The 25,071-nt window shown below is 36.9% G+C and overlaps 1 protein-coding gene across 2 annotated transcripts in view; it reads left to right on the forward strand.

Moving 5' to 3' along the window:
- The window catches only part of LOC149532963 (S-adenosyl-L-methionine-dependent methyltransferases superfamily protein), a 152,169-nt gene that overhangs the window by 78,100 nt on the left and 48,998 nt on the right, over positions 1–25,071 (forward strand). For both annotated transcript variants that reach the window (XM_089803209.1, XM_089803210.1), the window contains exons 11-13: positions 18,847–18,968; positions 19,437–19,517; positions 19,620–19,694. In XM_089803209.1, coding sequence (XP_089659335.1) covers positions 18,847–18,968; positions 19,437–19,517; positions 19,620–19,694 — 278 coding nt within the window. The remainder of the gene's footprint in view (positions 1–18,846; positions 18,969–19,436; positions 19,518–19,619; positions 19,695–25,071) is intronic.

Raw genomic sequence — 25,071 nt, forward strand, 5'->3', positions numbered from 1 at the left:
TATAAATGGTAGACCTGTTATCATGACAGACTTCATTAAGTTGTTATCATAAAAAGATTAAATATTTTCAATTATGTGTTATGAAAGGTGACGATCTTTCATATGTGTGAGGTCACAATTGTAAGGTGACAACCTTATTAATAGTTGATCTATTTCCTAACACCAAAATGTGTTGGAGCAAGTGTTATAATGGTTCTTCGGGCCGGATTTTGTCGAACACCTTGATGATCAACTCATCATGGTTCTTGGGCTAGATTTTGCTCGACACCATGAAAACCAATTGTTATGGTTCTTCGGGTTGGATATTGTCGGACACCATAACTTAAATTTTTCATAGACCACACTTAAAGTGGTATTCAAATCTTGTATTATAATTGCTTCAATTCTCCTTTTTGCTAAAGAGGGAGTGTTGAGAAATTTAGCCCTATAGTGAATTGAATATCATACTGAACTGATATCTCTTCATATACTTGAGAACATAATGTGTTCTACAAATCTTCCCTAGCTAAGAGGGAGTGTCAACGTTGTAGCTTCAGTTGGATTGATTTGATTTGATATACATTATTGTTATTAGTAATCATCATTTCCTACATATACTTATCCATGTTAATAATATATAGTGTGTCGTTGGTAGAAATTGTGTACCAGCTGACGGGTTCCTTCGGAAAGGGAATTGTGTATCAGCCGACGGGTCCCTTCGGAAAGGTTATTGTTATGTAGCCGACGGGTCCCTTCGAGAAGGTTCTTGTTATGTAGTGACATGTTGTATGTGGCCGACGGACTCCTTCGGGAAGGTTCTTCGAAAAGTATTTATACCCCCTTTGGGAAGTATTGTAATCATCATTCAAGCATAATATAATATATTGGTTGGCATATGCGAATAATAATGGAATTCTGCTGTTCGTGTTCCATTGTCTGTATGCATTCATTTAATTTACTCGTATGGTAAACATAGTGTTGTATATATATATATATATATATATATATATATATATATATATATATATATATATATATATATATATATATATGGTTATTTATATTACTAATATATTAATATGTTATCTAGTGATGATTAACTATAGAGACATATCTCCTCAGAAGGACAATGATGCTGCAGAAACCCTGCAGGCCATGGACATGGATGGCCACTAGCCTGTTTGCCTGGCTTTTCTTTTCTGTCTCTGGCTTTTGTACTTTGGCTTCGGGCCTTCTTTTGTCTCCGGCCTTTTGAGGCAGTTTTTTGTTTGTTTAGTCTGTTTCATCTCGCTCTTTTCGCTGTAAAACTTTGGGTTTCAGGATCCCTGTAAAACCTGTTTTACCTAATCAAAAACTATAGAGACATGTCTCCTCTCTTATTTATAAGCCTTCATTTACATTTGGAACACAATCAATACAATGGCAATTGTTAGTACATTTGTAGAAAACGATCCATGTAATTTAACATTGATTATGTGGTGCAGGAACACTCATGGGTCAAGGAGAGTATCAACAAGATTTTGTTTCATAATTAGATCAAATTTGTAATAAGGTTCTAAGGACCATTAGGGGAGCAGTTATGTTTTGAAACCAATTTGTAAGGCCAAAGGCCATAATGTCTTAAACTACCATTTAAAGACTTGATTGGTCAATCCCCAAGTGAATGAGTGTAATGTCCCCATTTTTGCTAGCATCGGAGTTGGGAGATTAGCCTATAATTGTGATCCTTGTAGGCTAATTATTGTGGATAGGAGGGTCTTCTGAGGAATGGCTTGGCTTGGGAGTGTCTTGTCTTCTTCACAATTTAGTAAGTTACAGGTTGGTTTTTGTTTGGCTTAGATTGGACTTTGTTTGAGCTTAGTCTTGTGTACTTACTATTTGTGGTAAGTCGGATGTTGATTGAGATGGACTTTTTCTATTTTTGGAAAGTGCATTTGGTCACATGGAGAAATAATAGGTGTGACTTCTATTTCAGACAACATATTTAAATGATAAGTATTTTGGGATTTATTATATTTTTAGTGGCCAAATTATTATTAAATCATTAAATGGCTTATTATAAAGTTATAATTTAACTTTAAATTTCACTTAGGTTGAGGGTTGAGTCATCATGGGAAGGGGCCAATTATTTAATTATATTGCCTAAGCCAAATGTTATAAAGTTGTGTTGGAGAAGCTTTGTAAGTGAACTTGCATTTTGGAAACAAAAGGGCATTTGGAGATCATAAATGTGAACTCTTTGTTAGGGAAAAAGCATCTGAATATTTGATTGATTATTTTGCTTGGTTGTCTTGGTGACATTTTCTGGGTTTTGTGCCCTTGCTGAGGTATAAGGCTCTGAAGCTGGAAGCGAGTTTGAATCACTGCTGAGGTATAGTGATTTCATTATTTCGTATAATCTCCATTTCTATACATGCTGTGGCTTTCGAGAACACAATTGGATTGAGAGATTGAATTTTGAATATTATTATTTTGGTTTTGATGTTTGAGGGTTTGAGTTCTGAAAATTAATTCAAGAAGTGCTGCAAATTGCTTCTGTTATATAGCAAATTTTCCATACTTCTCTACTATCCTAATTGTGCATGAGAAGTGTTTCACACTGAAAATTTTGACTAAAATATGAAGAGTGTTCATTGCAAGGAAATTAATTGCAGTACCTGGGATTTGATTAGAGGAATGAGATTCTGCAATATTGGGCAGCCGTCAAACTCCTGTAGCAACGTTTGGACAGAGTAGGCATTCATTAAGGGCTACAATGGTGGATTTACTATACTGCGATCTATATTTCTAGGCAATCCGTTTACTATGCAGGGATGTGGTTATACAAAGAGGACCCTCGGCAACATATTTGTGACTGATTGGATTAAAGCCAACATTCACATATTGTTCAGTTTGGTTATTCATGAAGATGCAATTTGTTGGCTATTGTGCAAGACAAAGTAAAATCTTAATTCCAGGTTTCATGATATTTTGCTACTATCAATAAAATTGAATTGGCATGATATGATAGATTTAACTTAGTGATAACTTCATTATGCAATATTACATTTCAGCCAAAGATCAAATCTTGGCATTTGCAAATAAATTCTAAGATTGACTATGATGAGAAGTTCAGTATTTCCTTGCTATGTGGCATAGAAAATAGTTTGCAATTCTATTTGATCATTAGAACTATTCAGAAATTTGCCGGACTTTAAATTATCTGAGTGCTTGCCAAGGGTTTGATTGAATGCCCAAATCTTTGTTGGTAAAGGGAATTAGTGTTTGTTTAAGCTATAACTAGTATAGGGTTATTACAATGAGCAAATGGTAGATTTGATGTTTTTTTATGTTAGGGGCCATGATTGGCATGATTGAAATGTAATTGGGGGAACAAAATTTGGGAAAGCGTCAAAATTGCAAAGTTGCAATGCAACTTTTGCAAGAAATTGTGCAACTTTTGTCAAATTGTAATCCAATGGCTAGTTAGTTCAAATGGTTAGTTGGAATTGGCTCAAACATTTGAGAAATGTCTACAAATGACTCTTTGCGTTGAGGCATTGGGAGGAGATGTAATTTTTATTGCCAAATAAAAGATAATGTTCTAAGATTTATTGTTTCCTATAAAGTTTCTTGGATGGTACAACGTTGTGTGTATTGGTAGGATCCCTTAATTCACATTTTCAAATAGGCCCGTGAGTTACCTTTCATTTGCAGCAGTTTGGTGGAGATCCATTAAGTTTGAAGTATGTTACACTCATTTATATCCAAACTAGTCCGAAAGCCTCACAAACCCAAGGTTTGGCTTCATGGCTAAAATGACATGGCTTCCCACCGGCCAAAAATCCTAATTCCTAGGGGAAAGTTAGGTCTCAAGAAGTATTTTAAGACCTTGAAGGTCTTGGAGTAGTCTCCTATGATGGCTAATTTTAAGTATTTAGGCCACGCATCTCAACGTGACAGGCCTAGGGTAATAGGTAGTAAGTGTAAATAGGTCGTAAGGACAATGTTGGATTTTGTATGTGGGGGCAAGGTAGAGATGTTCAAGGCCTTGGTTGTGTTCAGCAAGAGATTTTGAGTGAGGTTGCTTTGTAAATGGAGTCCTAATAGCCCTATTAGCTTAGTTCAATTAGCAATAGTTTTCCTATGAAATTTGTGATTCATAAACTAGTTCTGGCATTTGTTTATTGACTCCCAAAATAATATTTGGGATGGTGGTTTGATTTGGTCCATGGTCAAAGGTTTGTGAGAAAATGTCAAAAGACCCACTAGATAGGGCTTGTAGCAATTAGGTATGTTTGTGAAGCAAGTGCCATAAACAAAGTTGATGGTATGAACCAATGACGGAATTGTGTTAGTTTTGGTTTTAAGGTGAAGGAAAACATAAAAGTTTGAACCTAAATAACCTTTTTAGTGTTGTTGTGTAAACCCCAAAGTGCCAAGAATGTGTGAAGTTTTCTTGTAGACAAGTCTTATAAGTTGTTGGGATTGAACTTGTATTGAGTTGTTGATTGGACATAGAAGCCTTTGAGTTTGTCCAATCCATCTTGTGAACACATTTTGTTCCCCTAACAAGTCCTATGCTTGTTGTGTGAAGAAAGACCATGAGGAGTTGAAGGCTTTATGAATAGTTGTTGTGATCCATAAACTTGAAAGTTTGAGGAGTTCCACCTTGCCTTAGAGCCTTCACATCATCATGATGGAAAGTTGGATTCAAATGAGTTGCTTGATTGAATCACATAAATGGAAAAATATTTGGAATTTTAGGGTACAAGTGAAGATAAGAAGTTAAGGGATGCTTGTATAAAGTTGAAAGGTCATACATCCTTATGCTGGGATCATTTACAGATTGATAGGCAACGAAGGGGTGCAGAGAAAATCAGATCATGGGATTAGATGGTCAACAAATTGAAGTCCAATTTCTTACCTGCAGACTGCCAAGTGAATTTGTTTAGGAAATTGCAAAACCTAAAGTTAAAAGATCTTAGTGTGAAGGAATACATTGAGAAATTCTAGACATTGGACATCATATTTGGTCATGCTGATGATGAAGTTGAGAGGGTTACAAAATATTTCAATGAAGTTGAGAGGGTTACAAAATATTTCAATGGTTTAAGAATTTCAATTCAAGATGAGATTAGTTTAGTCAAGTCGAAGAATGTTGAGTATGCCCTTAAAGTTGAGGAGAAATTGAACAAAAGACAAGAGCAAAGAGAAAGAGGAAGAACATTTGTAGGGGGAGGAAGACCTCACGGGGATTAACCAAAGGAAAGGTAGAATTCAAAGAAGAAAGTTCATACAGTTAGGATGACAAAAAATTCCAAAGGGGTAGTGGGTCAAGTAGCTATAAGGGAGATGACGAAAGAGTCATGTAGAGGGACTTGTTTCAAGCATGGAGAACACCAAGCATTTGAATACACCCAAGGGAATTCAAGGAAGAGGACAAAAGGTAAAGGTAAAATTGCTTATGTAGAAAAACCTGCTGAATCTTTGAACCACCTTAAAGATGAAGAAGCCTTATTGGTGAGAAGAGCCCTGTGCGATGAAGAAATGGATTAGAAACCATTTTTGAGGAGTTCAAGTAACCTCGCATCGAGGAGTTGGTGAACAAATTGTAGCTGTAGAGGTTGAAGCTTCCCAAACCCTATCAGATTGCATGGATCAAGAACAGTCATAAGGTACTGGTAAGTGGACAATGCCTAGTGAAAGTAAAAATTGAATCTTATTATGATGAAGTTCTTTGTGATATTATGCCTATGGATGTGGGTAGACCTTAGTAGGTATGATAGAAAAGATTTTGATGCTAATAGAAGGAATAGGTATCAAATTGCATGGATTATAACGATCATAAGGTACTGGTAAGTGAACAATGCCTGGTGAAACTGAAAATTTTATCTTATCATGATGACGCTCTTTGTGATATTATGCCTATTATATGTCATATCGCATTGGGTAGTCCTTAATAGGTGTTGGTTTTCAAAACTGCAGATTGAAATCCAAGAGCTTGCCACTTCTCATATAGGATCTCTTAATTAGTTTTAGCCAACGAACGAGAATCACCTTGATTCCCTTGCACTTTAGACTCTGCTATACCTAGGCAGGTAGACCTTCACCTCAAACGCCGACTGCTTGGTTCAAGGCTTTTCTATAGAAAATTTAGGCTTTGCGAGTTCTTCGACTAGCAAGGTCTTTGAACTCAATTAATATGAAATTGAATGTTGAGTGTTTGGATTGAATAAATTGTCTAGGGTTTTAACAATGGATTTGAGGTTTGTAAGAAGGAAGTTATAGATTTCCTAACTTCAAATATAAATCCAATACTTGAATGATAAAAGACCAGTGCTTTAGTTTATTCGAGCAACATAGTCAACTACAATGAAGATTATAACGTACAACTTTATAATGTTCTATGCACATAAAATATAAACAATTTAGTAATCAAGATGCGATGGATCAAATAAATATACGCAGTTCTAAACTAGTCCAGATTGCGCTTTGACTCCTAAGGTCGGGGAGACAGACTGGACACAGATTTAGAAACAATTAAATATTCCACAATATTTGCGATGATCGAGTTTAAAATGCCATAGATGACCTCGTCCACTTATCTGACCAAAATTGTTTACATAATTAAAAAATGATTATAAAGGACGAATCAACTGCAGTTTAAATCTCCAAGCCTTTAATAAAAATAAACAAAGAACCTTTTATTTTATTATTAGAATAAAATATTTGAATTCATATTACAAAGCCATATTAAAACTCCTTATCCCTCCATACAAAAAAAATCTCTTTTTATAAATACTTCTCCGAATGTGTCTTTCCAATATGTCTTGTTTCCAAAATGAAATAATCTTTATTTATATCTTACTCATGTGAAGTGGCGACTTTCCAAAGTGAAGAGTTATATCTAAATAACACCCCTTTTAAATATAATTACATTAAATTGTTTTCCTTAATTTAATTGAAACTTTAATCTTCACATGAGTTTAATTTATGAAATAAGGACCTTAGGTATTTTAACCTTCATATATCAGGCTGCAAGATTAATAATATTCATTTGCATGTGTCCAAGGGGTTTAGCTTAGTTGGTTGAAGCTATGAGTTCTCATTGTGGAGATTTTGGTTCAAATCCCAAGATGGACATCTTTGTGGAATTCTAAGTTGTGACTCTTGGTCTTCTATTGGTTGTATTTGTCTCATTGTAAAAAGTGGATTCTAAGTTGTGACTCTTGGTCTTCCAAATGTTGTTTCTAGTGTGGTTGCTTGAAAGGAGCTTGAGTCAGTTTGTAATTCTCATTTTGTTGCTTGAATAAGAACAAGATTTGTAAACAATTTCAACATAATATTCATTTTTCTATCGATTCACAATATTTTATTTGGTTGCTGCTGAAGCCATTTGTCGTCGGTAGAAATTGTGTATCAGGCGACAGGTCCCTTCGGAAAGTAAATTGTGTATCAGCCAACGGGTCCCTTCGGTAGAAATTGTGTATCAGCCGACGGGTCCCTTCAGAAAGGAAATTGTGTATCAGCCGACGAGTCCCTTCGGTAGAAATTGTGTATCAGCCGACGGGTCCCTTCGGAAAGGAAATTGTGTATCAGCCGATGGGTCCCTTCGGAAAGGAAATTGTGTATCAGCCGACGGATCCCTTCAGAAAGGTTTTTATGTAACGACATGTATGTGGCCGACGGACTCCTTCGGGAAAGTTCTTCGGAAAGTATTTATAATCCTTTCGGGAAGCATTGTATTCATCTTATCATCAGATCATATCATCGAAGCATAATGTACTGTTTGGCATATGCGAATAATAATAAGAGTTCTGTCGTTCGTGTTCGTATTCATTGTCTGTGTGCATTTCTTAATTAACCTATGCAGTAAACATGTGGCGCCGTTGCTCGATGGACTTGGTACGCAGGCAGGCAGATATGAATTAAATGCCGAATCAGTTGAACAAAGATAAGAGTAAGTTGAAGGAAAAAGATGACATACGCGTTGCACAGGAAAATTTAATTCTGGCTTAGCAGATAGAGCGCTGAAGGAGATTCCAAAAGATTGCCGACGGAAACAGGAGTGCGGAAGGATTGTTGAAGGAGACTTGACAACGGCTTGATTTGGTGGAAGAAGCGAGGGAGGAGTTTCTGAACCTGCATACGCCACGGGAAGAGAATCTTGACGGAAGGAGATCGACTCGCATGGCTCGAAGTGCCGAAGGAGCACGAGCGTGGAGTGACCTCTTCGTCCGAGATATACTTCCAGAACGGACAACTTCGATTGACAAAACCTCTTCTTCACCAAACAACGCGGAAGCCAAAAACAGTGCGGACGTCGAAAACAACGCCGGTGTGCGGAACAGCACGGGTGTGCAGAACAGTGCGGGTGTCCAGAACAGCACAGGTGTGTAGAACAGCGCGGGTGTTGGAAACAGCGCGGGTGCTCAAAATAGCGTGGGAGTGCAAAACAGCGCAGGTACACAACAAAACCCTCAACATACAGTGATAATGGTAGGTTCGAAAGAAAAGTTTCCTAAATTTGATGGTGATGAAGCAACTGATCCCATTCGACATTGTAAAACACGTGAAACAATCTGGAGGGAAAATGGCATAACAGATACAAACGAATGGATTCAACAATTTCCTGCTACCCTACGGGGTGTTGTGATTGATTGGTTTACTGATACTGATCCACAAAAGTTAAACAGTTGGGATAACATGAAGGAGTTCATTGCAGAATTTCAACTTCTGCGCGACGATAATGAAATTGTAGCAGAGATATTCGATACCAAGCAAAAGAAGAATGAAACAGTACGGGTCTTCGCCAGGAGGTTGAAGGACTTAATTTGTAAAATGGAGAATAAGCCGGCAGATGGGCTCCAGAAAAGATGGTTCATTGAAGGCCTTCACCTGAAGCTGCGGAAAAAGATGAAGATCGTGCCACCATTGACATATACTGAAGCATACAATCGGGCATTGAACCTTGAAAGTGAACAGAAGACAAAGAAGAAGAAGAAGACCAGCTCATCAGATTCAGATGACGATGAGCCTTCAGGAGAAGATAGCAGTGACGATGAAGGTAGTAGCAAGAAAGTTTGTGCTCTTCAGAAGGACATGCTTCGGATGATGAGGGAGTTCAAAAACATGAACAAGGAGACTAAGGGCAACGACCTATGGTGCACAGAGTGCAAGAAAGAAGGCCATACGAAGGGATCATGCTCGAAAGATCAATTTTGTGAGATTTGCCAAATTATGGGACACCCGGTAAAGGAATGCCCTTTCAACTTGAAAACAAGAACACCGCAGCAAGTGTTCCTGACATAGGAGGCATCCCCGTCAGGAGGGAATGGGAACACCAGTACGGAAGGTGCCACATCGGGCAGATACAAAAACAACCGGCACGGTCAAAATAACAACAATAGCAGCAACAACAATATAGGTGAAAGGAGTCGAATTCAGTATGATGCGAATGGTCGACCGATTGTTCAATGCCGCGTATGCAATCTGTGGGGTCACTTTGCCTGAGAGTGTACAACGACGAACACACCGAAGTTGTTATGCAGATGGTGTGGACCTGGTGATCATGAAGATGCTAGGTGTCCGAAGTCGGGAGTAAACTTGATCACCGTCAGGATGGACGAAGAAGAGGTTTTGGTCATCACACGGCAGCAAGTGAAAGTGTACCCCGACCTGACGGAAGAAAAGAAGAGACTGGAGGAAGCACGGGTAGAGATCCAGAAAGCAACACAGGCAGAAACGACACACCTGAAGGACACGCCGAGTACCTCCGTACGGAACTGCACAGAACAGACAATTGTATGAAAAATATTGCAAGCCGAGATACCTGTCAGGATAAGTGATCTGTTGCTCACTATGCCTTAGCTCCGATCAACACTCACAAACATTGTTCCCACTGCTCAACTACCAGAAGAATATGGAAGGAAGCAAGAAAGTGGAGCAAGTACAACAGACAAAAAGGAGAAGGAAAGTGGCGCAAGTGCAGAAGATCCGATGTTGTTAGCCCTCTCATCCGGACGCCATCCGACAGTCGTCGAAATGGGAATTCTCGGGACTGTATTGACGAAAACAATTGTGGACGGAGGGTCCGGTGTCAATGTGTTGCCTGAAGACACTTGGAAAAAGTTGGGACAACCGAGATTATGGCCGTCCACATTCCAGCTGCTAACGGCCGATCAACATGGAATCAAGCCATTGGGAGTCCTAACAGCACAACCGGTGATGATTGGAACACAACCATTCTTGTTGGATTTCGTTGTGATCCCACTGAAGCGGAGAGGATATGATGCCATTTTGGGCCGGGGGTGGCTGATACAAGCCAAGGCGAAGCACGATTGGAAGAAAAATACTTTATCACTTGAAAGCAAAGGCCGGAAGTATGTCATCGATTTGCATACTCAGATGGTCGGGGAAGAAGCCCTATCGTCAGATTCTGAAGGAGAAGAGGATGAAAAGGGGCAAAGTATGGAACCAGATCAGGAGGGAGTCCTACGATTGGAAGGAGATGATGATCTGGATTTAGTAAATGGTCTTTACCACTGGTAGATAGAGGATTATGAGCTCTTTCCAAGTTGTAATATGCTAAGGATCGACAAAGGTAAGAAAGAAGAAGGAAATGAACGTCTGAAGGAACACAGAGAAGCCGAAGGAGGAAATGAATGTCCGAAGGAACACAGAGAAGTCGAAGGAGGAAATGAATGTCCGAAGGAACATAGAGAAGCCGACGGAGGAAATGAATGTTTGAAGGAACATGGAGAAGTTGAAGGAAGAAATGAATTTTCGAAGCAACACAGAGAAGCCGAAGAAGAAAATGCGGATATGACTGAAGCTGAAAGACAGAACATACAGTACGAACCCAAAAGAAGGAAAGATTCTATTGTACGACTGCGCCGGAAGAAAGTATTACGTCGAACCACAAATATAGCAAAAAGGTACCAGCAGCAAGGAAGACACACGATACGATCTGCACAGACAACAAAGAGGAAGGGTTCAATAAAAGTTGTAGCAGTACAGAGTGAATGTGTTATTGACGGACAGAAGGGGCAGCTGACGGAGTCCATGGTAGCGAGCTTCGGGAAAAAACTGGGCGATATGGAGATGACGCAGAACAGGCGTAGCAGGTTTCAACTCGGACAGTGGGTGTTGAAGTACGATGAGCAGAATGAGATCAAACAAGGCAAGTTCAAAGTTAAGTGGGTCGGGCCATATCAAATCTGGGAAGTAGGGGACAATGGAGCAATAAAATTATGGACTTTGGATGGACAGGAAGTGCCTCAGGCGGTGAATGGCTTGAAGCTGAAGGTATACCACGGCCGGAAGACTTCTGCGTCAGAGAATGGCCTTGGGGTGACCCCTTCGTCGTTGCAGATCGACGATGCCGACGGTCGGAGGGAAAATTGACTTTGCTATTGAAAAAAAAAAAAAAAGAATGAAAAAAAGTATCGCACGGATTTTGTCAGCTCACCGTATGGTTTTCACTTGGTTTTTGAATTGTACGGTTTTTAAGTTGGGAGCTACTGTACGGATTTTGGAAACAAAGCATCGTACAGATTCTTAACTGTTCACCGTACGGTTTTGGAGGAAGTACGGTGTTTGCATATTATAAAGTATGAGAAGTACGGCTTTTCCTTGCAGTGTACGGTATTCTTTTTGGTGTACGTGTTTCAATATTTGAAGAAAACAGTACTGTACGAATTTCATAGTTAAGGGAAGAATACCGTACGGCTTCCATATGTATCGTACGGTTTTCAGGGAAAAGGAGTGCCGTACGGTTTTCAGGAAAAAGTGGTATGGTTTTCATAATTGAAGATTGGTGCACTTTTTTTAGATGTACGGTTTTTTAAGGCTAATGTACGATTTTAGTATAGTACGATTTTTTAAGCAGTATACGGTTTTTAAAGAGCTGCATATTGTAACATTGGGACCACCGTACGGATTTTAATAGCCTGAGAAGGTTAACGTACGAACTTTATTGAAATCACCGTATGGTATCCCAGTACGGATTTTCAACAATAGTTGTACGGATTTCTAGTATAGTGACCGTACAGATTTTTTAGGGGTTTGATCAGTACAGATTTTTGAGGAAAGCCATTGACATTGTGGATTTTGGCCGTATGGCATACAGAATTTGGAAGTAAAGACAACGTATGGAAATTATAATTTGGAATGCGAGGTAATTGTACGGATTTTTCAAGCATATCATGTATACAGATTTGGATTGCAAGATTACAGATTCTGAAGAGTGGGGTTTTCGTGTGCGGCTTCTATTGCATTCAGACTTTGGAGGGAGGACGTTACAGGATATTGCATAAGGAAGGAGTCGATATAGTGGCAGGATGTATGGTGTAAGGGTGACAGGAGGTTTTCTAAAAAAAAATTTAAAAAAAAAAAAAATGTCGACAAATCAAGAATGCTCAGAATGAGTATCAGATGATGCCATAAGGAAGGGGAAGCATCAGCGATTGCCAGAAAGAGTGTAGAATCAGCAGGAAATGATAGAAATAGTGTGTTCCGTGCAGTTTTGTGTGGGTTTCAGAGTGCTAATTTGGTCTTGGTGGCGAGGGGCCCCATGAGGGCGCTGCCCCTCGACCTCATCTAGACCCCCAGTCGTTGCGGATATCAGTCGTGGGAGTCTGACCAGTTGAGAAGACTTAGAGCTGCTGCAGGCATGGAGTGTCTGTGTACCAGAGGCACTGAGAGTAGGTGTTGGCCGTGAGGCTGTCTTGGTGGATGCGTAGAGAGCTCGGGAGGAGCTGATCATCCAGTTGGAGGCAGTGCAGCGACACTTGGTTCAGTGTACTAGGAATTGGAAGGCAGAAATCGGCACAGGTGGCTATCAGGGTCAGATGTCAGATTGGCTAAGGTGACAGTGTTGAAGACTAGTTAGTCAGTCAATGTATTTTGGTTGTTGATTCTCTCATAGATTTTGTAATAGTCTTCAGGAGACGACTTTTCTTTTTGGGGGGGATGATGTCGTCGGTAGAAATTGTGTATCAACTGACGGGTCCCTTCGGAAAGTAAATTGTTTATCAGCCGACGGGTCCCTTCGGTAGAAATTGTGTATCAGCCAACGAGTCCCTTCAGAAAGGAAATTGTGTATCAGCCGACGGGTCCCTTCGGAAAGGCAATTGTGTATCAACCGACGGATCCCTTCGGAAAGGTTTTTATGTAACGACATGCATGTGGCCGACGGACTCCTTCGGGAAAGTTTTTCGGAAAGTATTTATAACCTCTTCGGGAAGCATTGTATTCATCTTATCATCAGATCATATCATCGAAGCATAATGTACTGTTTGGCATATGCGAATAATAATAAGAGTTCTGCTGTTCGTGTTCGTATTCATTGTCTGTGTGCGTTTCTTAATTAACCTATGCGGTAAACACCATTTTCACACCTTATTCATATGACTGCTATATGAGGAAATCAACGAATTTCTTTGATACACGGTTGCAATCAGAAATGGGTGATGGTGGAGATTCTCATTTCCAAGTCTTGACGCAACTAAGTGAATGTGATAAATATTCAACAAAATTGCTGATTGCATCTGCTCAGGTGATAGCTCCAAAACTTTTAAGGATTTTGCAGCGGTTTCTTCTCTAGCTATATATTCTTCAAAGATATCCAATTTCCATTCAACTCTTTCCAAGATTTGAATATTTTGTACGCCTTATGTAGAACGCCTTTCACGTATGCAGGTGTTGCCCCTATTATCGTGCAAGTTCCTTTGACTTCCAGGTGAGTATCACAAAAAGAACATCTGCTGATGGAGGGCATGATTTTGAGTTATGCTGGTCTTGGCTTTGGATGACATAGCAGATGGTTAAGTACACCTGTGGTTGTGAACTTCCCTGTGTAATACTATCGGGTTGCCTCATAAACTTTGTCTTTCATCACTCTTCTTTCAAACACACAGATACAGTCACCTTTGGACATGTCAATGACCATATTCTGTGTTGTTAATGCTGGAAATGGATTTCACTGTTTTATCTGGTGGGTTTTGATGTTTCCATGAATTGCTTCAAATATTATTGCTACTGATTTGGTGTATCTTGTTGCCAATGATCATAATTTATTTCCCTTTTTCTTCTACACAGCCGCCCATGTGTTTTGTTAAACATTGTCTCTATATTTAATGATCCATGCATCTGACATGATACTAGTGATTCACATTTAGAGTGCCACATGTTTTGTTAGTCCCAACAAGCATTAGAACTTGGTCTTCTTGTTATCCATTCTTGTATGCTGCATGTTGCTGCGTCAAGTTGATATCCAACTATGATTATGATATACCCCTGCATCTGAAACTTTTGTGTCAAACTTGTAGATGGTCATTGCTCATATACTTGCTACTGATTTATATATTCTTTCTTTTAAAAATTCTTTATATTTCCAGCATCATAGAAGTTTGACTCCCTATTACACTTTCCTTCTTGATTTGTCCAGTTTTGGTTGCTGCTTCAATGTATTTGAAGTAAATTTTGAAATCCTTACTGAGACTCATAACCTCAAACATTGATGAGCATTGAACTAACTCTGGCTTGGCTTCATTTGTTTATAGACATATATCATTATTTCTTCCAATGATTTAATCATGATCATCAATATCCCTCTGTCTTTGCATCTTTCAGACTTCCATCATGAATCTCCAACATTGTTTTCACAAATGGAAGCAAAAGATTTGGGCTCCATCAGTAGGTATGATATATGAGCTTTGGATGATAGTAGAACGAATAGGAATACCATATTTGCAAATGAAATGAAACAAGAAATGATTCCTTTGTACAAAGTCCTAAGAATGGGAATTTCACCAGCGTCAGGATTTGTTTGGTTGAAGGGAGAAAGTACTAGGATGGCTTGAAGAGTGATAGTATGTGTTATGCTTTAATCCCTAAGAAGTTTGATATCGGATAGGAAGAACAACCCATAGTTGGCATAATTGCCGAATACTCGGTGATTTGCCACAACTCACTGAGTTTTTCTCGATGGTGAGTTTTTGGCAGTTTTACTCCTAGAAAAAAAATTGCCGTTTTTTTCAAAAAAAACTCGCTGTTTAATCACTGAGTATTTGCAAATAACTCAGCGAGTTTTACAAAATGACTCAGCCGCAGCAGGTTAAAGCCAAAAACATTATTTGTTTGATAGAAACTATTTACTATTTTGCCTCCTGACATTAGCATTCTATATGAGAATGCGATATTGTACCCACTATGCATTTATATATATCTAAACTCTGCTTGTTTGTTTTGTGTTCTCTTTAGTTAACTCATTAAATGCATCTTCTCATTGAAATTTGCAAAAAATGTATTTTTAATTAGATTTTAGCAATTTTTTTAGATTCCCGTGTTTTCCCGAGTTTTAAAAAAAAAAATTGGCCAATTTTTTCCCAAATAAACTTTTAGAGGCTTGGCGAGTTGTTGCCAAGTGAGAGTTTTCCAACTATGGTTCAACAACCTAAAGAGATCAAAGAATTGTTGACAAAATACGAAGACATCATATTTGTTACATCCCAATTATTTGCTCAATTTTAAATGTTCCTTTACAGCTGTTGAGGTTTCATGAGAAGTTGAGTGACTAGTTAAATTAGTTACTTGTTATGGTTTCGTGTGAAAATAAAGTTTCGGTTATTCGTTATGATCTCAAGGGAAATTGGAATATTGGTTAATCATTATGATGATATATGATTTGGAAATGATTGGCTAATATGATTATGTGCTATGGTAATTTTGATTTCATAAAATGATTAGAAATATGTTATTACCACGGTAAACTTTTTTCTTGTAGGAGTGCGAAGAAGGGGGGAAGCCTTTCCAGAAAGAGAATTGGCATGAGGGCACCACCTGCCATTGAGTTAATGGGTATGGGTCCTAAACCACCATTGCCGAGGAAAAGGACTAGGCAAGCTAAGGTATACCAAGTAACCACCATGAGCTAACTGGATCGATACACTTAATGAGATAACAAACGTTTTCCACTTGAGCATAAAATGAACTAAGAACAATTGTAATATATATTAATAAATTAAATGATCATTATTATAAATATAAGGAGTAAAATTAATTATTTCCATCCTATGTCAATGTTTTTAACATTATTTTTTCCAATGGCCCTTTATGTTCAACAGTTGGCAATGTTTCAATATTATTATTATTTTCCAACCTTGACAATGGTTTTATTATTATATCATGAGCGGCCATATTTGTATTTTCTTTCATCAGGCCCATGTATTTTTTCGGTGCCCAATTTAATAATATTGCGGCTTGCCACTTATGTCGCTGATGGCTTTTTGATTGTAACTCTTCTCCACCTTCATACTTTCTTGTAATCGGGCATGCAACTGAGGAAGGCAAAGATCTTAATTTGTGCGATGGTTCATCTTGAGAAGCATTCAAAACATCATAGGAGAGACATCGCAATTTCATATTGCTTTCTTTTCAATTTTTATTGTGTTCACAATTTCATTTTTTCCTGTGATTCTTTCATAGCACCTCACAACCACATAAAGTTTCTATTTCATTTGCCTTGATTATTGAACCAAACATCATCGTGATGTGATCAATTCACTGTGAAATCTCTTGCACATATCTTGCCATACCATGTCGGGCATTTTGCTAGAGGACACAAGCATGGAAGTGCCGTAAGATGCATTAGAGGCCGTATCAAATATTTTCCTGCTTTATGTTTGCAATCTTGGTGTTACACCTACCAACAACTGCTTAGAGTCCGATTAAGTATACAAGGAAGCGATATTACAGTTAGGTCATGCAATACTTCTGCTTGTTTTTTTCTTTGCAATTGATATAAGAGGCTCATAAATATTAGCCTAGAATTGAGAAGGCAACATTATCATAGATAGAGCCTTGCTTTGAAATGAACTATTTATTTTTATTTTGTCTAAGATTTGTAAATATGCTCAAGATCGAGCAAACTGTGGCAACCTATAATAACATCACCTTTCAAAATTGTTGCTTATCTTGGAGTAAGATTGAAATGGCACAAGCTTGTATAGGGGTATCTGCTGTATACCTTTTGAGATAAGAGACAACACTCTCAAGGAGAGATCAGACCGCATCACGAATCTTTACATAATGTTAGCCATAAGCCCAGGCTGGGCAGAATGTACTTGGCTATGAATATACAATGATTAGACAACCAGCCTGGAAGTTCTTCCAGGATGACTAGCAAGCTCAAGATGAAGCGTGTGGACTGATAATCAATGAACAACAGGTTATCCCTACATGATAAGAGAAAGAAATCAGTAACTAATAAACAAATAATGAATGCAAGTAACCTAACAAGCTGAGTCAGCTTATGGTGGTCTAAGGGTGTGATCCTCGTTGTTAAGCCGGTTGTGGAATAACACTCTAACACCTAGATGTTCAATGGCAAGACAGGGGTGTCCCATGCCTAATCCCGGGTAGGGAGGGCCTTTGTCAATTGAGTTTGTGTGGGGATACTTAAGGGTCTGCGGTTGGGAGGTTTAAGCCCTTGACAATGCTTCTCCTCTCCACCAGACGCCAAGTATTGTACAAGATAGAGATATGATTTGCATTCAAGTTGTCTACTTTTAATGGGTATTTAAAAAAAAGTTATTTAAGTTTAGTCAAATATGAAATTATCATGTGACGGTTGCAAATATTTTCTTTAGTATTGATCAGTTGAATTTAGTAGGAAAATATCCCTCTTTCCATTAAGTAACAGTTAGTTATGATGGCAATTATATATATCATATTTGTTGGTTGAATGCTCTTTCAATTGCTTTCAGTTAAATTGATTTTAACCCTAAATCTCTTTCATATGAAAATGTAAAATAGCTGTTATAACTGTATTCTCATGCTCACGAATATGGAAAAGTTATGTGTTCAATGATATGATAGTTGTTAGGTAAGGTTGGAAAACAAGATGTTACAATATTAGATAGTGTAGCTGATGGATTGCCACCTATGAGAAGCATTAGTCATTGCATGGATCTGATCCTTGGAGCAGGTTTACGTAATAAAACAACATACCCAATGACACTTGTAGAGAATGAGGAACTGAATAGGCAAGTGCAAGAATTGTTATGGAAAGGTCTGATTAGAGAAAGTTTAAGTCCTTGTGCAGTACTAGTAGTGCTAGAACCTAAGAAGGATGGAGAGTGGAGGATATGTATTGAATCAAGAGCCATAAATAAGATTACAGTAAAATATAGGTTTCCTTTTACTTAGAATGGATGATATAATGGATTGTTAGAGTGGAGCTAAGTATTTCACAAAGATTGATGTGAAGATTGGTTATTGCCAGATTAGTATTAGAGGAGGAGATGAGTGGAAGACTGCATTCAAGACAAACGGAGGATTGTATGAATGGTTAGTGATGCTTGATGGACTGACCAATGCACCTAGGTACCTTTTTATTGGTCATTTAAGTCAATTAAGTAGTTTAGTTAGTAACTAAATTAGTTAGTAACTAAATTAGTTAGTTTTAGTAACTCCTGTTAATGTCCTTAGTTCTTGATCATTTCCATTATGGAAAGATCTTCCGTACTTCTATATGAGGAATATTTCAATTATCATTTCAATAAATATACATACCCCCACTTACATTGGAAATATTTTTTTGTCATCTCATATCCATGAATACATTTACTGATTGTTAATTATTCTCTATAAGTGTTTGATATGGAAATCACTCGGGTGCAAATACATTTTTTGAGTGGTTTAAATAAGATTAGTTATTTTGAATTATTTACTTCTTCAGAGACTTTAGTCTAATTACTGCAGTGTATTTTCTTTAATTATTAATACTTTCTATGCATAGGAAATGAGCATTGTAGGTTGTGGTTCCAGCAAGTTCAGTTGCATATGTTGGTGGCTGATGTCCTCTCTTACTTGCTTGGTCAGAGCCGAAGGCAAACTTCCATGTGGATCACTATTACTTGGCTAGTTTGTATCATGGTGCTATGATCACTGGATTTGGGTTAATTCTTTCCAATTTGGAGAATTGGATTTTGTCAAAAATGCCGGTAACAAGTGAAACACCAACCTTCAAACTTTATCACTCATTGTAATTAGACATATTTTCATTCAGTCCTTGGTTATTGCAATCTCTTGAACTTTTGATGTTCTGAAATGCATAAAAGATGTAATTTGGGAGACCTGAATGTGTGGAACATATAGAGGCCCTTCTGATTCTTAGATGTTCTGAAATGCATAAATGACATGTAATCTTGGGGAATTGGGGAGGCAGGGCATATAGAGAGCTTTGGAGTATGAGATACGTATGTTGTCATTTAGTTGCAAGATGTATATGTGAATGCAGGACCATGTATATGGAATTGCTTCGACAATTGTTTTTTGCCAATTATTTGGAAGATGTTAAGTATGAATTAGACTTTCCAGGCTACACTTTGAAACTAATGTTTTGTTTTAGTTGAAGTCTGAATATGTCCTCCCGAGTTTGTAACTGATTATTGCTTTTTTATGCTTTTTAGATCAGGATTGTTGTAATTGGGCTTGGTGCTGGTCTGCTTCCAATGTTTTTACACAAGCGTATGCCCTTCCTTCAGATTGAGGTTGAAACACTCATCCATCTAATTTTATATGGAAGCTGGAGTATGAAATTAGATAATTTTGAATCAAGATAATAATTGAAAATTCTAATTTATGTTGTTCAGGTTATGGAACTGGATCCTGTTGTTGCAAATTTAGCAAAAGAATACTTTGGTTTTATTGAGGATGAACGAATGAAGGTACACATAATTTTCCTGTGTTTTATGGGCACCATTCTTGCTTTTGCATGGTAAGAACATATATTTTATGAGTATTTGTGGACAAAATTGCACTCTTCATTGATGAGTGTACTGTTGGATGCCTGCCATTTTTATATCTTCCTTTTTGTCATTTTCTATTAAGCACTCTTTGTGGAACTGGTTGCAAGTCGAACAATAAAAATTTATCAGCATTTTTTTTCTATTTTGAAAGAAACCAGTTACAATCTAATATCCCTATGTAAAGAAAAGTGACGTCGGTGTTTGACAAGTTGTCGAGAGTTCAATGCTTAAGTTTTAGATATATTATGCACTCATTTATACTTTGATCCACACTAAATACAAATTCTTTACATCATAGGGAAAATAGTAAGAGTATTCTAATTGCTCATCAATTAGGTTTTAGAAACTTGACATAATTTACTTAGAAGGTTCCTCGGGAATACCCACATAGTCATGTTCTCATTTCGGAAATAGAGAAATAGAGAAGGTCTCTAACCTATTCCCATTTCCTATAGGCTAAAAAATAAAGTAACGAAGTTCAAATGATTAATAATAGTATTTCAAGTAAGGCCCAATAATTTCTAATATAAGGGCAAGGTATCAAGAACAACTATAAAATAAAAAGCTTTTTGAACATCAGTATTATTGACATTCTGGAGATCTTGGAGAAGAAAAATTCTCTTGGATTTCTGTTGACAGATTGGGAGACAAAAACTTTCTTCTCCTTTGGGGCAATTCCATTAAGCCTTCTGTATTTTTATTAACGGATTAGGAGACAAAAAAATTCTTCTCCTTTGGGGCAATTTCATTTGTGAGTTGTATGTGATATGATTTAATCATTGTCAAACTTGAAGAAGTCAGATTTCCAAGAAAATAATTTGTTTGCAAGTGTGGAGGGTTTCACTGTTGAATTCTCAGAATATTTTTCTGTTCCACCATCGTTTACATGGTTTGGACCTTGAGTGCCATCATTTTGGAGGAGTTGCCATCATCATCAATTGTGACTTTTAGGATCTGTGTCATATTTTGTGTGATATGTGTCATCAATTATAGTGCAGCCATACAAAGAGATTTTATTTCTGATTCTTACCCTAGTTCGCTGTTATAACATTGTTTGGAGTGTCACACCATTTTAAGAAGAATTGATTTGTGAGCGTTTAGCTCAGTTTTGAGTTTTCTTGTAAGCTGCTTGGTGAGAACTACAAAGTTCTTGGAGTTCTTGGGTTGTGTTGGTGATGAATTCAAATGGTTATATGGAGCTTCTTGATGCATTCAAAATTACCTTTGGGTGCTCTCCAAACTTCTGAGAGGGGCAAGCTATTTTTAGTAGGTTAGCCAGTTGCTTTAGTTTATCGTCACATGATGGACCAATATCACTCTGTTATAATCAGAACTGCATAATTATGTCATCTGAATTATTTTTTCTGACTTGGCTATTGAGTTATTAATATTAAATTATTTACTTAAGTTGTCTAATGTTTCAAGTACTCAAAGGACAACATAGTGCGATAGTTCATTGAAAAGGTAATAATATATGTTTTAAGCTGGAAGGCGAGGCTTGAGGAATTTCGCACATGAAATTAAAACATTATACTAATTGTTCTAAAATGTCTTGGTGATGAGAAAAAAATAAATTATTATATTTTAAGATTGAATATTTCCCTATAGAAAGCTATGTAAGATAGATTTGGGCTTGTTTGTGAGGTGAGATTTGCAAATGATATTATTATGTGTCTAGAGAGAACCTGTGTTCTCCCTTATTGTGGATGAAAACCCTCTTGTAGTTGCTAGTTTCCAGGACAAAAACTTCCTATCTAGCTGAATGGTTTCAAGAGATAACCATTGTGGTACAAATTGAACCTTTAGTTTTCAGGATTGCAGATGGAAGATTTTGATGTCTTTCGAAGTTAAAAATTTCATGTTGATTGTCTAGAGTCCTTAGATTATTTTTGAAAGAACTTGAGTTCTTCCTTATTGTGGATGAAAACCCACCTGTAGTTGTTAGTTTTCAGGACAAAAACCTCCTATCTAGTTGAATGGTTTCAAGAGATCATCATTGTGCTACAAATCGAACCTTCAATTTTTTGGATTGCAGATGTGGAAGATTTTGATGTCTTTTGAAGTTAAAATTTTCAAGTTGATTGTCTAGAGTCTTTAGAATTTTTTGAAAGAATCTGAGCTCTTCCTTTTCCTTATCGTGGATGAAAATCCTCTTCTAGTTGCTAGTTTCCAGGACAAAAACCTTGTGTCTAGTTGAATGGTTTTAAGAGATCACCATTGTGCTACAAATTGAACCTTTAGTTGTTGTAACATCCCTATTTCCTGGGTCTAAATTAACATCTAACATACTCAAAGAATACAGTTTCTACTTCATTTCATAGGAAGACAGTTATGTCATTCATGTTCATGTGAATAAGATTTACCGTTCTAGTTAATCAGACAAAATTTCTTAACTAAAAACTTGAAATACCATCAAATGAAATTACAACAGAAATTGTTAACCACATACCTTGGAAAAACTGAGATCAAAATCAAAGTAGGGATGCTTCTGCAACCACCCCGGTTAGTCCTCAAATACACTTAGCAATTTCATATCATGACTATCATCCTATAAACCGCTATCTTAAATCAAATGATAATTACAATTAAACACCACTATATTTTAAATTAGGGCATCACATACCACTGTATCAATTAGGGCATCATTTACCTTCAGTTCATTTAGGGCTTCTGATAATGCTATTTCACTTAGGGCTTCCGCTACCACGGATTCAACTAGGGCTTCCGATACCACGGATTCAACTAGGGCTTCCGATACCACGGATTCAATTAGGGTTTCCGATACCACTGTATTATTTAGGGTTCCAGTCATTTCTCAATCAATTAGGGCTTCAGATTCCTTTCCCTCCGAATATTTAACTGCGACAGTATCTCAAGATTAGAAATATGCTTATAATTGATATTCATAAAAATGAAAAGCAATCCATGATTCTATCTTTTACATCTAGGTGCAATTTAACAGTAACAATGAAATAACTCAATTTAATCTTACCTCTTCATAAATAAAAGTGATATTACCTATTTTTTTCGATTAACAATTGAATGTATAGCTTATCTCTCTGTGATGCATGTCCGACCTCTTGAGGAGAGGTGAAACATTGTCAGAGGCTTAACCACCCAACCTCGGACCACAACATATCTCCACACAATCTCTAACGAGAAAGGCCCTCCCTACCCAGAATAGACAGGGAACATCTTGCCATCTACTGAGCTTCCTGATAATTTAACTTCACCATACGACTTGGCAACGGGAGATCTCAATAACAGGAATGTGCATGAGCTATTAATTCATATTAATTGATAAATATTGAAATATCATAACTGATACGGATTTGATTATTACGGATTTCCTCTTTTTCACCTTGTCACTCTTTTTCTTGGCTACACAGCCAAGTGAGTCTCATATATTTGGAATTCTCTGAGCAGTCGCCTCTATCAATTATTCAAGAAGATTTCATACAACCATCATTTCACACTTTGTGATTACATAATTATGTTCTTTAAAGATCTCAACAATTTGACAACATTCTTCAATGTTATTATTTATCATGTTTTTATCTTAATTAGATATTTGTATATGCAAATCAGGTTGTAATGGTTTTATATTGGAATGATACACTTTTGACTTGAGTCTTAAAGAATTCAGAGAAATTATCTTCTCTCTTATAAAGAAAAATGGCAAGCTTAAATCAGAACAATGAAGGCATTAGACTTTATTATCTAAATTATGTTTTCCAATTAAGAATGACAGATTAAGAGTTATGATTCCCTTGTTACTTGAAACAGAGACATAGCATCCCATGCTATTACTGAGATTCTCGTTGAACATGTACATCAACTAAAGGAGCAATTTCATATTCATTACCAACTAGGAAGGGAATGAAAAAACGGTTTAATAGAATGTATTAGAATCTCTTACCATTACTATGCTATTACATGTAGTAGTCGACTGACTTTTAAAAGATCACAATAAACTTAAAAGGTTAATGATCGGCTTTTATCATTGCCTTATATCACAATTAAGAAAAATGGCAAACTTTAAATGGAATACGATTAGCTTCAATCACAGATCATTGTCTTATCACAAAGGAAAATGATACACTTGCAAAGAAAAATGGAGAACATATATCAATTCCGGTCTTACGACCGGCTCAACATTCATAAAAGCAAAATGGAGTGTAACACAAGTTTCAAATAGATTCTTACGTGATCGTTTCTGAATTCTGCTACAGCAGAGATATAGACCCGAGCCTGCTTTTATTCGTAGTACTGAGGACGTGAGGTTAGTGTGAGAAGAAAAATAACAATCAGGGAGTACTTCGTAGCTTTTCTCCTTCAAAGATGTGTCAGAAATCAAGAAAACAGAGAGGAAAAGATGTATGTGTTGATAACTCGAGAGACTCTAATATAAAGTTTAATTTGGCTCATCGGCTTCCCAAGAGTTGCAAGATTTCATTCAAATGCCATACAAAACGTTTAAAGAAAAGGAGGAAAAGAAAGCCGAACCAAGAGTGAAGTTATTTCATTTTTACCGCTAAAAAGGCTAAACATAAAAGACATAAAAACCATTCGAATTCCCAATTAATAAATCGACTTTGAAGAGAGAAAATAATAAAAGCAAATAAGTTGGAAGATTATAATTTGAAAATTATAATAATTCAATTATTATAATTCGAACATTATTATAATGCACAACTATTAAATTATTAAATGATAACGGTGCCAAATCATTTTTATATTTAAATGCACGAAATTAAGTATTTATTAAAATAATATGATGAAAGATAAATTAAAATCCTTTGAAATATGTTTTATTTATAAACTCAATTAATTTAATTATATTATTAAATATCTCATGCGAGTCCCGCAGATGTATTCTGTTTCAAATCGCTAGGTCCTTTACTCGTCTGCCCCGTCTGCCCAGTGATGGTGATGCCCTGCATAATTCTTTTCTGACAATGCTTCCACCCCTTCGACATGCTTCTTGCAAGGAATTTCTTAGTAATTAAATTATTTAATCATAAATAATCATAACAGTTAACCTTTCATCTTAATTCCATGAATTTGCGATTAACGATCAACTAACATGTCATCTTCACTTGAAATCATAGCGACCAACTATCTTACCATTTCGCCAGATTATATCAAATTAAACTACCAATTGACTTCATGCGAACCTCAATGGAATGATTCTGAGAAACTGAAAATGCAATTTGCATAACTGGAAAATCACAATGGAAAATCATTCAGAATAGCCAAGAAGGCTGAAATGATATAAAGTGGACAAATGTATAAA

Source organism: Cupressus sempervirens, chromosome 10 (assembly GCF_028749045.1).
Source record: "Cupressus sempervirens isolate cs-2001-9-10 chromosome 10, ASM2874904v1, whole genome shotgun sequence".
In the NCBI taxonomy this organism is placed as follows: Eukaryota; Viridiplantae; Streptophyta; class Pinopsida; order Cupressales; family Cupressaceae; genus Cupressus; species Cupressus sempervirens.